Source organism: Hylobates moloch, unplaced genomic scaffold (genome assembly GCF_009828535.3).
Source record: "Hylobates moloch isolate HMO894 unplaced genomic scaffold, HMol_V3 SCAFFOLD_11, whole genome shotgun sequence".
Taxonomy (NCBI): domain Eukaryota; kingdom Metazoa; phylum Chordata; class Mammalia; order Primates; family Hylobatidae; genus Hylobates; species Hylobates moloch.
In genome coordinates, this window is record NW_026652286.1 from 44,356,761 (window position 1) to 44,369,318 (window position 12,558).

Consider the following 12,558-nt stretch of genomic DNA (forward strand, 5'->3'; position numbering starts at 1 on the left):
CTGCTCTGGGGCAGGTCCCTTGTAGGCTTGGGGATACAGGCCAGGCCTGGGTTTTGAGCTAGCATGGCTGTGGCTGACAGAAAGTGGCAAGATTACGTGTTCCTGGGAAGTCCCCGGAGGCCAATCAGAAGATGATCTGGGGATGCTGGGCCTGCGGAGGCAAAGGCTCTGGGACTGAAAGAACTTTCTTTGAAGACTGGTATTTGGAAAAGTGATTAGGTAGCAAAAGACAGTTAGCATAAGTTACAGAGAAGGCCACAGCTCATTGAAAAGATGTTTCAACCACGCCGGGCGCAGTGACTCACACCTGTAATCCCAGCACTTAGGGAGGCTGAGGCAGGTGGATCACCTGAGGTCGGGAGTTCAAGACCAGCCTGACCAACATGGAGAAACCCTGTCTCTACTAAAAATACAAATTAGCCAGATGTGGTGGAACATGCCTGTAATCCCAGCTACTCGGGAGGCTGAGGTAGGAGAATTGCTTGAACCCGGGAGGCGGAGGTTGTGGTGAGCCGAGATTGTGCCACTGCACTCCAGCCTGGGCAACAAAAGCAAAACTCCGTGTCTCAGAAAAAAAAAAAAAAAAAAAAAAAAAAAAAGATGTTTCAACCAGTCAAGGATAAAGTAAAATGGGATTAACTCCCTGGGGAAGAAGGAGGGTTCCTTCTGTCTCTGAAAAATGTCAGCTAGCCAGCTGTTGGAGAGGGTTCTGCTGGAAGAGAGGCAGGCAATCATCAGAGTGGCCCAGAGACCTTTGAAAACCTTTCCAGTGCTCAGGTTCTATGAAGAATGATCCCAAAAAGGAAGACCCTGGGGTCTAGCCCCAAGAGAGGATCCCTGGCCCTCAAAAAGCAGCAGAGGAGGCATGAACAGGCAGTCATGTGCCATGTACTCACTCAGGGGTCTGTGCTCCACACATCCTGTCAAGATGCTTCCCACCCTCTCCCAAGGAGAGGCGGGAGTGGGATATGGGGAAGTGGGGAAGAAAGTGACTGGGATGTGTCTGGCAGGTAACACTACCAGACTTGGACAGGACCTGCCCAGCCTGAGTCTGGGGATGGCATGTTTTGTCCCTCCAGTTACCTGATGTTCTCCAAAGGGAGGGTATTCATTATTCAACAAATATTTATTGAGTGCTTACTAAGTGCCAAGTACTATAGTAGATGCTGGGGACACTTGAACCAGTCAGCCATGGTTCTGCCTTTTAGAAGCTCAGAGACAAGTTAGGGAGAAGGCTATTGAACAAATAAAAACAATTTCAGGTTGTGACAAGTGTAATGACGGAAAAGAATAGGGTGCCATGACCCAGAGTAATGAAAGGGGCCTGAGACGGGGATGGGACCAAAGAGGATGTCTTTGTGACCCAGGTTAGCAGGGATTTAAAGAGCCTGTCCTTTGTTTCATTAGCTCTGCTTTGGAGGTCAAGGGGGAGAAGAGAGAACCCTTTTAGGGATAGCAGCAGTCCAGAAAACTCTCACAGCATACACAGACAGACAGGATGGCATGGTGCATCACACACACGTAGGCAGAGAACACACATCAGCCACAGGAGGGCAAACCACATGTGTGCACTGCCACTCTCAGCAAGCAAAGCTGCTCCCAAGGCATCTCTACCTCTAGGAGGATAACAGGGCTCTGGGGAAGTATGTTACTTCCAGAATAGAGAGGCTGCCAAGTACTCTCTCCCACTGCCAAATCCCATCCCACCCCTCCTCTACCTCCCCCACCCCACCCCTCCTCCACCTCTGCTCTCACCTCCATCAAGCAGCTCCTTGACAGTGCGGTAGTCATCAGCAAGGACAGCATAGTGCAAGGCCGTGCAGCCCTTGAAACTGGCGCGGTTGTTCAGCCGGTTGTTGAAGTCATCCTCTCGGGTGATCAGGACTGGGGAGACAGCAACACAAACCCTTCCATTAGCAACGACAGCATGAGCCACCAATCTCACCTGTTTTCTCGTGGCATTTTAATTCACTCACTCATCTACCTACTTACTAAGCATAAAATGGCACCTACTATGTTCCTGGCCATCTGTGCTGGGTAAGAAGAGGCAAAACAGAGGCCAGTTAGTTCCACAATGTTTACTGACATCTGTTATGTGTTAGGATTCATCCTGGGGACATGAAATAGATCAGATAAGGTCCCTGACATAACTGACAAGGGAGGCAGACAATAACCAGATGTTTATAGAACTGTTTGAGATAAATCCTCTGTTAGAGGTATAACAGGAGAATATACCAGAACACCAGAGGAAGAGTTTAGCTCAACTTGGGCATGAAGAGAGGATCCCAGAAGATAGGAGTCTTAAAGGATGAAGAGAAGTTATGCAGGTAAAGAAAGCAGGTTGGGGTAGGATAAGGGAAGAGTGGGGCAGGAGACAGAGGCTGTTTTAGCAGAAGATTAATACACCTCTCTGCTCTGAAAATGTTTACATTCTAGTAAGTAAGTGGTTTTAATTTTTTAAAACTTAAAAAATTTATAAAAGCAATTAAATTTTTAAAATCACAGAAATGTACAACGAAGAAAAGGGACCGATATCTTAGCGACTTGAGAAACTACGTGTCAGATTTTGATATATGTTCTTCCAAATTTCATGTGTGTGTGTATCCCCTACAAAATTGGAATTTGCTGTAAATACAATTTTGTAATCTGCATTTTTACCCTTAATAATTAGCTGTAAACATTTTTTTGAAAGAACAAGCATTTCATGTGGTCAAAGAACAAAAATCCCCCAGGCTCACTCTAGCGCTAATATTTGTGATTTTCTCACTCTGATTTGATATAAAGTAATATAAAACCAGTCCATCACTTTTCCAAGACTCTCTGGGTTGGGTGACTCCACATACCCCGTTTACCCAGGGTGGTCCTGGTTTTCGTCTGCTGTTATAGACAGTTCCAGTTTGGACAATAAATTAGAATGTTACCCCACCTCTGGGGCCCTCCCTTGGGAAATGAGACCCCACAGAGCACTCTCCCCTGCTCAGGCAATGGAGCTTCTTTCTAGCCCCCATGTGAAAGTTATCCAGGCAACTCTTACATTCCCTCCTGAACTGAGTTTGTAGGGGTAGAATTTGGGTCCTGACTACCTGTACTCCTCCCTGAGTCCACAGCACAGGATCTGCAGAGGACAGGTTCCTCTTACCTCTCACCGGATAAAGGGGTACACTCAGTCAAGAGGCGACCTTACCTAGGTAGTCAAAAGCACCAGACAATTCCTAAACCGTTCTTTTTCAAGTGGTCTTGGAATGGAGTCTATGCAATACTAAATGTCCTATATAAAGTTCCAAAAGCCAGAAGACTGCCATGCCTCTTCCTAATACTAATAGATTTTTTTTTTTTTTTTGAAATGGAGTTTTGATCTGTCACCCAAGCTGGAGGACAGTGACATGATCTGGCTCAATGCAGCCTCTACCTGGGTTCAAGTGTTTCTCTGCCTTAGCCTCCCGAGTAGCTGGGATTACAGGCGCCCGCCACCACACCCGGCTAATTTTTGTATTTTTAGTAGAGATGGGGTTTCACCATGTTGGCCAGGCTGGCCTCGAACTCCCGACCTCAGGTGATCCACCCGCCTCAGCCTCCCAAAGTGCTGGGATTACAGGCATGAGCCACCGCACCCAGCCATACTAATAGATTTCACTTACTGACCTTCTATACTATGCCTGACATGGTCACTTCACACAATTAATCTTACTTAATTCTCATAATTAACTTACATAGTAGGTAATTATTATTCCCATTTTATAGATGAGGAAACTGAGCCTCAGAGGTCACATAGCTAATAAGTGGTTGTCCCCACTGTTTCTCACATATCACAATGTCACCCTCATTTTCCAAATGAGGAAATCAGACACCAAGAAAGAAGTAGAGCCCAGATGTCCTGGTCCCAGCCTTGGCTCTTATTCCATCCTGTTTTCCTGTTTGGGTGAAGGTGCAAACTCACTCTCTGCAGAATTTGCCCTTAATAGAAAATGGCCTGAGGTTTGTAGCTAGCACTCAGATAAGCTAATGTGGATGGAAGCATTTCAAATGTTTGGCCAAAATAAAGTTGGTGGAGTGTGCAGCTGGAGAACAGACAACAGTTACTTAGTTTCTTGTGGTTTATAGAATCGATGGTCAATGAGCCTTCTACTCCTGATGTGGCCTCTCCAGACTGATGAAACCCCGCTCCTGCTCCAGGAGTGTTATCTGACCTTTCCTGGAGCAGGAAGAACAGGAAGTTAAAAGGCCTCTAACATACAAGTCCCATGTGCAATGGCATCTACACTTTTCCCATAAGAGAGCCCTTTAGGACCTCAATCAGAGATGACTAGCCCTTAGTTACAGTCTTATCAAATCATGCTAGGTGATCTTATTTCCAGCCCACTGCAGATTAGGAGAAGGAAATAAGAAGGCCGGGGAGGATGCTACAGAACCAAGCAGACTGATTACAATCAAGCACTGGCCAGGCAGGCAGGAAAAGAACAGGACAATGAAAAGCTGAAAAAGGAATTCAGAGTACAGCACCTCAAAAGCCCCTAAGGGTATCACTGAACTGCCACATAGGACATTAACTGCTGGATATAATGATGAATCTGACGAAAAGTAATAGTTGGCTCAAGAAAGCAGGAAAGGTGTAATCCATTTTACAAAGAAAACACATCATTCATTCAACAAACAACACTTAATGAGCACCAATGCATGGTGGTAGTTCCTGGAGATATAATAAATAAGACACAGTTCCTGACTTTCAGAAGCTAACATCCTAACGCAAGAATCAGACCACTGAGCAGACAAATGATAATACAATTTCACACGTGCAACGACAGAGCTATACACGGGGTACTTACCACAAACAGCAGATGAACTCAAGGAACACAGCTGGGGCTATTTTGGCGCAAACGTCAGGAGAGTACTGGTGTCATAGCCCAACTAATAAGGAATGTCTAGAGGAGGCCCACTGCTCACCTCAGTCTCATCTCTCATCATCACCTTTCTAATGCTCTTTCTTGCCTCTGAGCTTTTGTAAATACTATTCCACTGCCTGGAACATCTTCCCCTCTCCCATGCCTTTAGTTGGCTAACTCCAATACAGCGCTATGCCTCTGATTAGAAGTCACTTTCTCCAGTGATTCCTCCTGCATTTGAGGTAGTTATTGCTCCTAAGAGCTCCTCCAGCACCTTAGGCATCTCCCAATTCTAGTATTTATTACATTCTTTTTTTTTTTTAATTATTATACTTTAGGTTTTAGGGTACATGTGCACAATGTGCAGGTTTGTTACATATGTATCCATGTGCCATGTTGTTTTGCTGCACCCATTAACTCGTCATTTAGCATTAGGTATATCTCCTAATGCTGTCCCTCCCCCGTCCCCCTACCCCACAACAGTCCCCAGAGTGTGATGTTCCCCTTCCTGTGTCCATGAGTTCTCATTGTTCAATTCCCACCTATGAGTGAGAACATGTGGTGTATTGTAAGCACTTGCTTACTTGACTACAATTCCCCACTAGACAAAAAACTCAATGAACACAGGAAGTGTGACTACCTTCTCCATTGCCCAACAGTGTATGGCCATAAGTATGTGCTTGACAAATACTTGTTGAATCAACAAATAAATACATCAAACATAAACAAGGTCCTAATATTATCTTTGGTTTTGGAATAATAAAAATAAAAGTAATACCAGTCAACAGTATTTGTTGGGGCTCTGGAGTCAGACCACTTATGTTTGAATCCCAGCTCTGAACTTACTGACTGTGTAATCTTGGGCAATTTACCTAACCTCTCTGTGCCAGGCTCCTTTATCTATATGTGGAGGTAATAACAGTAATGCCTTCATGGGATGTTGTAAGGATTAAATGAGACACTATGAATAAAGGGGCTGGGTACAGTGCCTAGCATTTGGTAGCTCTCAATAAATGTTAGTTATTATCTCATCATGGGCTTCCAAAAGTGCATTTTCTCTGTGAAAAAAGGCTTCACTTGAGGATTCCTGCATATACTTTCCTCTCAGAAAGGCACAGTGAGGTGGGCAAAGTGAGGTGGGCGCAGTAGCTCACACCTGTAATCCCAGCACTTTAGGAGGCCGAGGCAGGCAGATCGCTTGAGCTCAGAAGTGTGAGACCAGCATGGGCAACATGGCGAAACACCAACTCTACAAAAAATACAAAAATTAGCTGGGTGTGGTGGCACGTGCCTGTAGTCCCAGCTACTCGGGAGGCTGAGGTGGGAGGATCACTTGAGCCAGGGAGGCAGAGGTTGCAGTGAGCTGAGATCACGCCACTGCACTCCAGCCTGGGCGACAGAGCCAGACCCTGTCTCAAAAAAAAAAGAGAAAGTAAAAGAAGGAAGGAAGGAAGGGAGGGGAAGGAAAGGGACGGGGGGGAGGGGAGGGGATGGAGGGAAGGAGGGAGGGCACAGTGAGCATGAGAATAGAGTTCTGAGTTAAGAACCATCTGTTTCACTGGGTGTCACTCAGCAGTTTCTTGTTTGACAGCTGAACCCTTGTTAAAATCCTGCAGTGGTCTCTAGATAACAAAAGCTTTATTTACTGTTCATTTCTGCAGGGGAAGGCAACCCTAGCTTTGAGTCCCTCTCGGCCTCTACTGGCCACTCCCAGGAGCCGGTGCCATCTAATGTTATGGGATGTCTAGCAGTGCCCTTGACTTTAAAGATGTGAACATGTTTCCATGAGAGGGAACCTCTATGACTAATAAGACAAATAAAAGAATAACCCCTTGCGTTTGTATCATGTTTTAAAGTGTAGGGAGCACTTCAAGGCAATCATTCCCTCATCCTCATGACAATCCATGTAGGGCCAAGTACTATCATCTCTATTGAACAGATGAGGAAACACAGGCTTAAAGAGGTTAGATGGCCTGCTCAACTTGCAATGCTGGTTGGTGGTAGGCTAGGACTAGACCCTAAGCCTGAGTGGCTCCATGGCTTCTGCTCTATCTTCTGTACTGTGCAGCTTCTGCCAATGCCCACAGGCCCAAGCCTCACATAACTCAGGGTCGGTTGATACGACCTGAAGCTCAGGAACTAAGCTAACTTCTTATCAAAAGTCTCTAGGAAGAAGCCTCTGGCCTCTCAGCTTCCTCTCACTGAAGACTCTATACAAATTAAGACCCTGCTGAGGCATCACAGCACCAGTTAGAAGCAGAGCACTTGCCCCTTCTTGCCACTGCTCAGGAATGGCATCTACAATGTGTGTGTATGTGAGGGAGTTGTCTACAACCCACCAGAAAGGTCTCCGACTTTCCAACTTGGATGAGTTACTTCATCTCATCATTTTCATCTTTTCCACCACCATTCAAACTAAAAAAATTGTAGAGAGCTTCAGCATGAAGTGTATTCCAATTACTTTTTATTTATTTATTTTTTTGAGATGGAGTCTCACTCTTGACGCCCAGGCTAGAGTCCAATGGCATGATCTCAGCTCACTGCAACCTCCGCCTCCCAGTTTCAAGCGATTCTCCTGCCTCAGCCTCCCGAGTAGCTGGGATTACAGGCACACGCCACCATGCCCAGCTAATTTTGTATTTTTAGTAGAGATGGGGTTTCACTATGTTAGCCAGGCTGGTCTCGAACTCCCAACCTCAGATGATCCACCTGCCTCAGCTTCCCAAAGTGCTGGGATTACAGGTGTGAGTCACTGGGTCCAGCCAAAAAAAATTTTTTTATTAAAAAAAAATATATAGAGAGATGGAGTCTCCCTATGTTGCCTAGGCTGGTCTCAAACTCCTGGGCTCAAGTGATCCTCCTGCCACAGCCCCCCAAAGTGCTAAGATTACAGGCATGAACCACTCACTGCACCCAGCCTTCAAACAGATTTTCCTTCCCACCTTTTTCCTTTCCTCCTCCCTTCCTGCCACATAGAGGACCCTGGTGACCCCAGTATGAATCCTCAGCAGGCAGCAACGTGTATTAGAAAGACCATGGGGGCTGGAGTCAGCAAGTCTGGAAAGCGAAACTGACTGTGTGACTTTATTTACATCTGTGAGATTCAGCTTCTTCATCTCCAAACAGATAATATCACCTATCTCAAAGAGTCAATGGCAAATCTAATTTAAAAAATGGACAAAGGACTGGAATAGACATTTCTCCAAATAAGACATATAAATGGCCAAAGAGAACATGAACAGATGCTCAATATCACTGGCCATCAGGAAAGTGCGAATGAAAACCACAATGAGGCTGGGCGTGGTGGCTCATACCTGTAATCCCAGCACTCTGTGAGGCTGAAGCAGGAGGATTATCTGAGGTTGGAAGTTCAAGACCAGCCTGGCTAACATAGTGAAACCCCGTCTCTACTAAAAATACAAAATTAACTGGGGGCTGTGGTGGCACATGCCTGTGGTCCTAGCAACTCAGGAGGCTGAGGTGGAGGATCCCATAAGCCCAGGAAGTCAATGCTATAGTGAGCCGTGATCACACCATTGCACTCCAGCCTGGAGGACAGAGCAAGACCCTGTCTCAAAAAATAAAATAAGATTCAATTTATATTTAATGTCCAGATTAGGCAAATCTATGGAGACAGAAAGTAAATTAGTGGTTGCCAGGAGCTGGGAATAGTTGAGGAGAAATGATGAGTGACTGATAATGAATACGAGGTCTCTTTATGGATTGATAAAAATGTCCTAAAATTGATTGTCATGATAGTTTGCACAACTCTTGTGAATATACTATATAAACCATTGAGTTATATACTCTAAATGGTGAAGTGCATATAGAACCAAAAAGAGTCCAAACAGCCAAAGCAATCCTAAGCAAAAAGAAAAAAGCCAACGGTATCAGACTACCTGACTTCAAACTATACTACAAGGCTATAGTGACCAAAACAGCATGGCACTGTACAAAAACAGACACACAGACCAATGGAACAGAACAGAGAACCCAGAAATAAAGCCACACACCTATACCCAACTGATCTTCAACAAGGTCAACAAATATAAGCAATGGGGAAAGGACTCCCTATTCAATAAATGGTGCTGGGATAACTGGCTATCCACATGCAGAAGAATGAAGCTGGACCTCTACCTCTCACCATATACAAAAATCAACTCAAGATGGATTCAAGATTTCAGTGTAAAACCTAAAACTATAAAAATCCTAGAAGAAAACCTAGGAAATACCCTTCGGGACATCAGCCTTGGCAAAGAATTTATTACTATGTCCTCAAAAGCAACTATGACAAAAACAAAAATTGTCAAATGGGGCCTAATTAAATGAAAGAGCTTCTGCACAGCAAAACAAACTATCAACAGAGTAAACAACCAACTTATAGAATGGGAGAAAATATTTTTGCAAACTATGCATTTGACAATGGTCTAATATCCAGAATCTATAAGGAACTTATGTGGGTCTTTTGTTTTGTTTTGAGATGGAGTCTCATTTTGTTACCCGGGCTGGAGTACAATGGTGTGACCTTGGCTCACTGCAACTTCCGCCTCCCAGGCTCAAGCGATTCTTCTGCGTCAGCCTCCCACATAGCTGGGATTACAGGTGTGCACCACCACACCCGGCTAATTTTTGTATTTTTAGAAAACGCTGGCCGGGCGCGGTGGCTCACGCTTGTAATCCCAGCACTTTGGGAGGCCGAGGCGGGCGGATCACGAGGTCAGGAGATCGAGACCACAGTGAAACCCCGTCTCTACTAAAAATACAAAAAATTAGCCGGGCGTGGTGGCGGGCGCCTGTAGTCCCAGCTACTTGGAGAGGCAGAGGCAGGAGAATGGTGTGAACCCAGGAGGTGGAGCTTGCAGTGAGCCGAGATTGAGCCACTGCACTCCAGCCTGGGCGACAGAGCGAGACCCTGTCTCGAAAAAAAAAAAAAAAGAAAACGCTGTTTTCTAAATCAGGGTTTCACCATGTTGGCCAGGCTGGTTTTGAACTTCTGACCACGGGTGATCCACCTGCCTCAGCCTCCCAAAGTGCTGGAATTATAGGTGTGAACCACCGCACCCGGCCAAGAATCTATAAAGAACTTAATCAACTCAACAAGCAAAAAACAAATCCCATTTAAAAAATGGGCAAAAGACAAAGACATTTCTCAAAAGAAGACATGTAAGCAACCAATAAACATATGAAAAAATGTTCAACATCATTAATCATCAGAGAAATGCAAATCAAACCCACAATGAGATACCATCTCGCACCAGTCAGAATGGCTCTTATTGGTGAGGCTGTAGAGAAAAGAGAATGCTTATACACTGTTGGAGGGAATGTAAATTAGTTCAGCCACTGTGGAAAGCGGTTTGGAGATTTCTCAGAGAACTTAGAACTACCATTCAGCCCAGAAATCTCATTACTGGGTACATATCCAAAAGAAAACAAATTGTTCTACCAAAAAGAAACATGCACTCATATGTTCATCACAGCACTATTCATGATAGCAAAGACACAGAATCAATCTAGGTGCCCATCAGTGGTGGACAGAATAAGGAAAACATGGTACTATACCATGGGATACTACATGGAATACTACACAGCCATAAAAAAGAATGAAATCATGTCCTTTGCAGCAACATGGATGCAGCTGGAAGCCATCATCCTAAGCAAATTAACACAAGAACAGAAAACCAAATACTGCATGTTCTCACTTATTATTATTATTTTTTTTGAGATGGAGTCTCTCTCTGTTGCCCAGGCTGGAGTGCAATGACACAGTCTAGGCTCACTGCAACCTCTGCCTCCTGGATTCAAGTGATTCTCGTGCCTCAGCCTCCCAAGTAGCTGGGACTACAGGGGCACGCCACCACACCCGGGTAATTTTTGTATTTTTAGTAGAGTTGGGGTTTCACCATGTTGGCCAGGCTGGTCTTGAACTCCTGACCTCAAGTGATCCGCCTGCTTTGGCCTACCAAAGTGCTGGGATTACAGGCATGAGCCACTGTGTCCAGCCTGCATGTTCTCCCAAAGTGCTGGGATTACAGGCGTGAGCCACTGTGCCCAGCCTACATGTTCTCACTTATAAGTGGAAGCTAAACAATGGGTACTCATGGACATGAGTACCCTGTTGGATGGCAACAATAGACACCAGGAACTCTTAGAGCAGGGAGGGATGAAGGGGGGCAAGGGTTGAAAAACTATTGGATACTATGCATAGTACCTGGGTGATAGGATCAACTATACACCACACCCTAGCATCATGCAATATACCCAGGTAACAAACCTGCACACGTAGCCCCTGAATCTAAAAGAAAAGTTGAAATAAAAATAATTTGATACAAAATTTAAAAAAAATGAGGTAGGAATTCTAGTGAGGTGTGAGAGGAGAGGAAGAGAAGCTTTTCTATTTTAAGCTCTTGTATCATTCATTTTCTTTCTTTTTTTATTGATATATAATTCACACTCCATAAAAACAAATGGTGAATTGTATAGTATGTAAATTAAATCTTAATAAAGCTGTTAGGTTAAAAAATATATGTAAGAAGATGAGCATATTGCCTGGCATGTAGTAAGGACTCAATAAATGGTAATAAATTTATTATTGTACCTTTTCCTCTTCCTGATGTCATTCCAATACTGGCTAGAATCACCTCTAATACTAACACTGTAGAATATGTCAGGCTCATTCCAGGCAGCCCATTTCATACTAGTGGAGAGTCACAGGTGAATCCTGAAGGCTAACATCCCAAGACTAAGAGTGTTCCTCCAATACTCAGACAACTAAATATACAACAGAACAGTAAGAAAATAATGGTTTCATGTATTGAACACTCACTATGTGCCCAGGTACTGTGCCAGGAACTTTACGACTATTCTCATGAGAACCCTACTAGGCTGTTATATTATTATTCCTATTCATTAAATGAAGAAACTGACACTTAGAGAAGTTATGTATCTTATAAAGTCACACTGGCAGTCACTGACTGAGCTGGAAAGTTCAACTCCAAGGCTTATAACTCTTTTTCTCTAAGTGATTACATGGCTTTATTATGCTTTCTCTTATTTACACACATTTTACCCACACTTTACAATTCAAGCATCTTGATTTTCACTGATCTACCTTTCCTCTATGCCTTCTGTTTATATCAAATTAGTAAACATTTCCTTTTACATAGTCTTGTGTGTTCTCAGATTGTTTCATGTATATTCTCTTAAGTATGGCAGGTTGCTTAATAAACACTTCTTTAGTGAATGGATGTTAAGCTTGTCTCCTCAGGCAGGAAACAGGTTCTTGATGGACAGACACTGTGTCTTCAACATGTCTTTATCCTTTATATAGAGAAAGCACTCATGGTCACCTAGGCTGGCCGATGGCTGGAGGACCATCCCCTACTTGAAAACGGTTCTCACAGACATCATGCTTTCTGCCCATGGACTGGAAGTTTTCTCCTTAGGAATAGGACCTCACCTCATTATCACCCCATCCTAGTGTAGCATGGGGGCTCAGAATAGAGTTGATGAATTTAAGACTGGGTCAACACTTATTCCACTGGAGACACCTCGAGGGCAGCCTTCCCACAGGGACCCCAAGCACATTTTCTCTCACCTCCATGAAAGGGAAGGGCGAGACCAGGAAGGATGGCAAGGAACTTGAAGAAGACAGGCTATTGTCCCTGCCTGTGGCCATGAC

At 44.4% G+C, this 12,558-nt stretch overlaps 1 protein-coding gene across 6 annotated transcripts in view; it reads right to left on the reverse strand.

Annotated features, from left to right (window-relative positions):
• The window catches only part of CLPB (ClpB family mitochondrial disaggregase), a 144,252-nt gene that overhangs the window by 64,851 nt on the left and 66,843 nt on the right, over window positions 1-12,558 (reverse strand). For all 6 annotated transcript variants that reach the window (XM_058446442.1, XM_058446443.1, XM_032166875.2 and 3 more), the window contains one exon: window positions 1,756-1,884. In XM_058446442.1, the coding sequence (XP_058302425.1) occupies window positions 1,756-1,884 (129 nt within the window). The remainder of the gene's footprint in view (window positions 1-1,755; window positions 1,885-12,558) is intronic.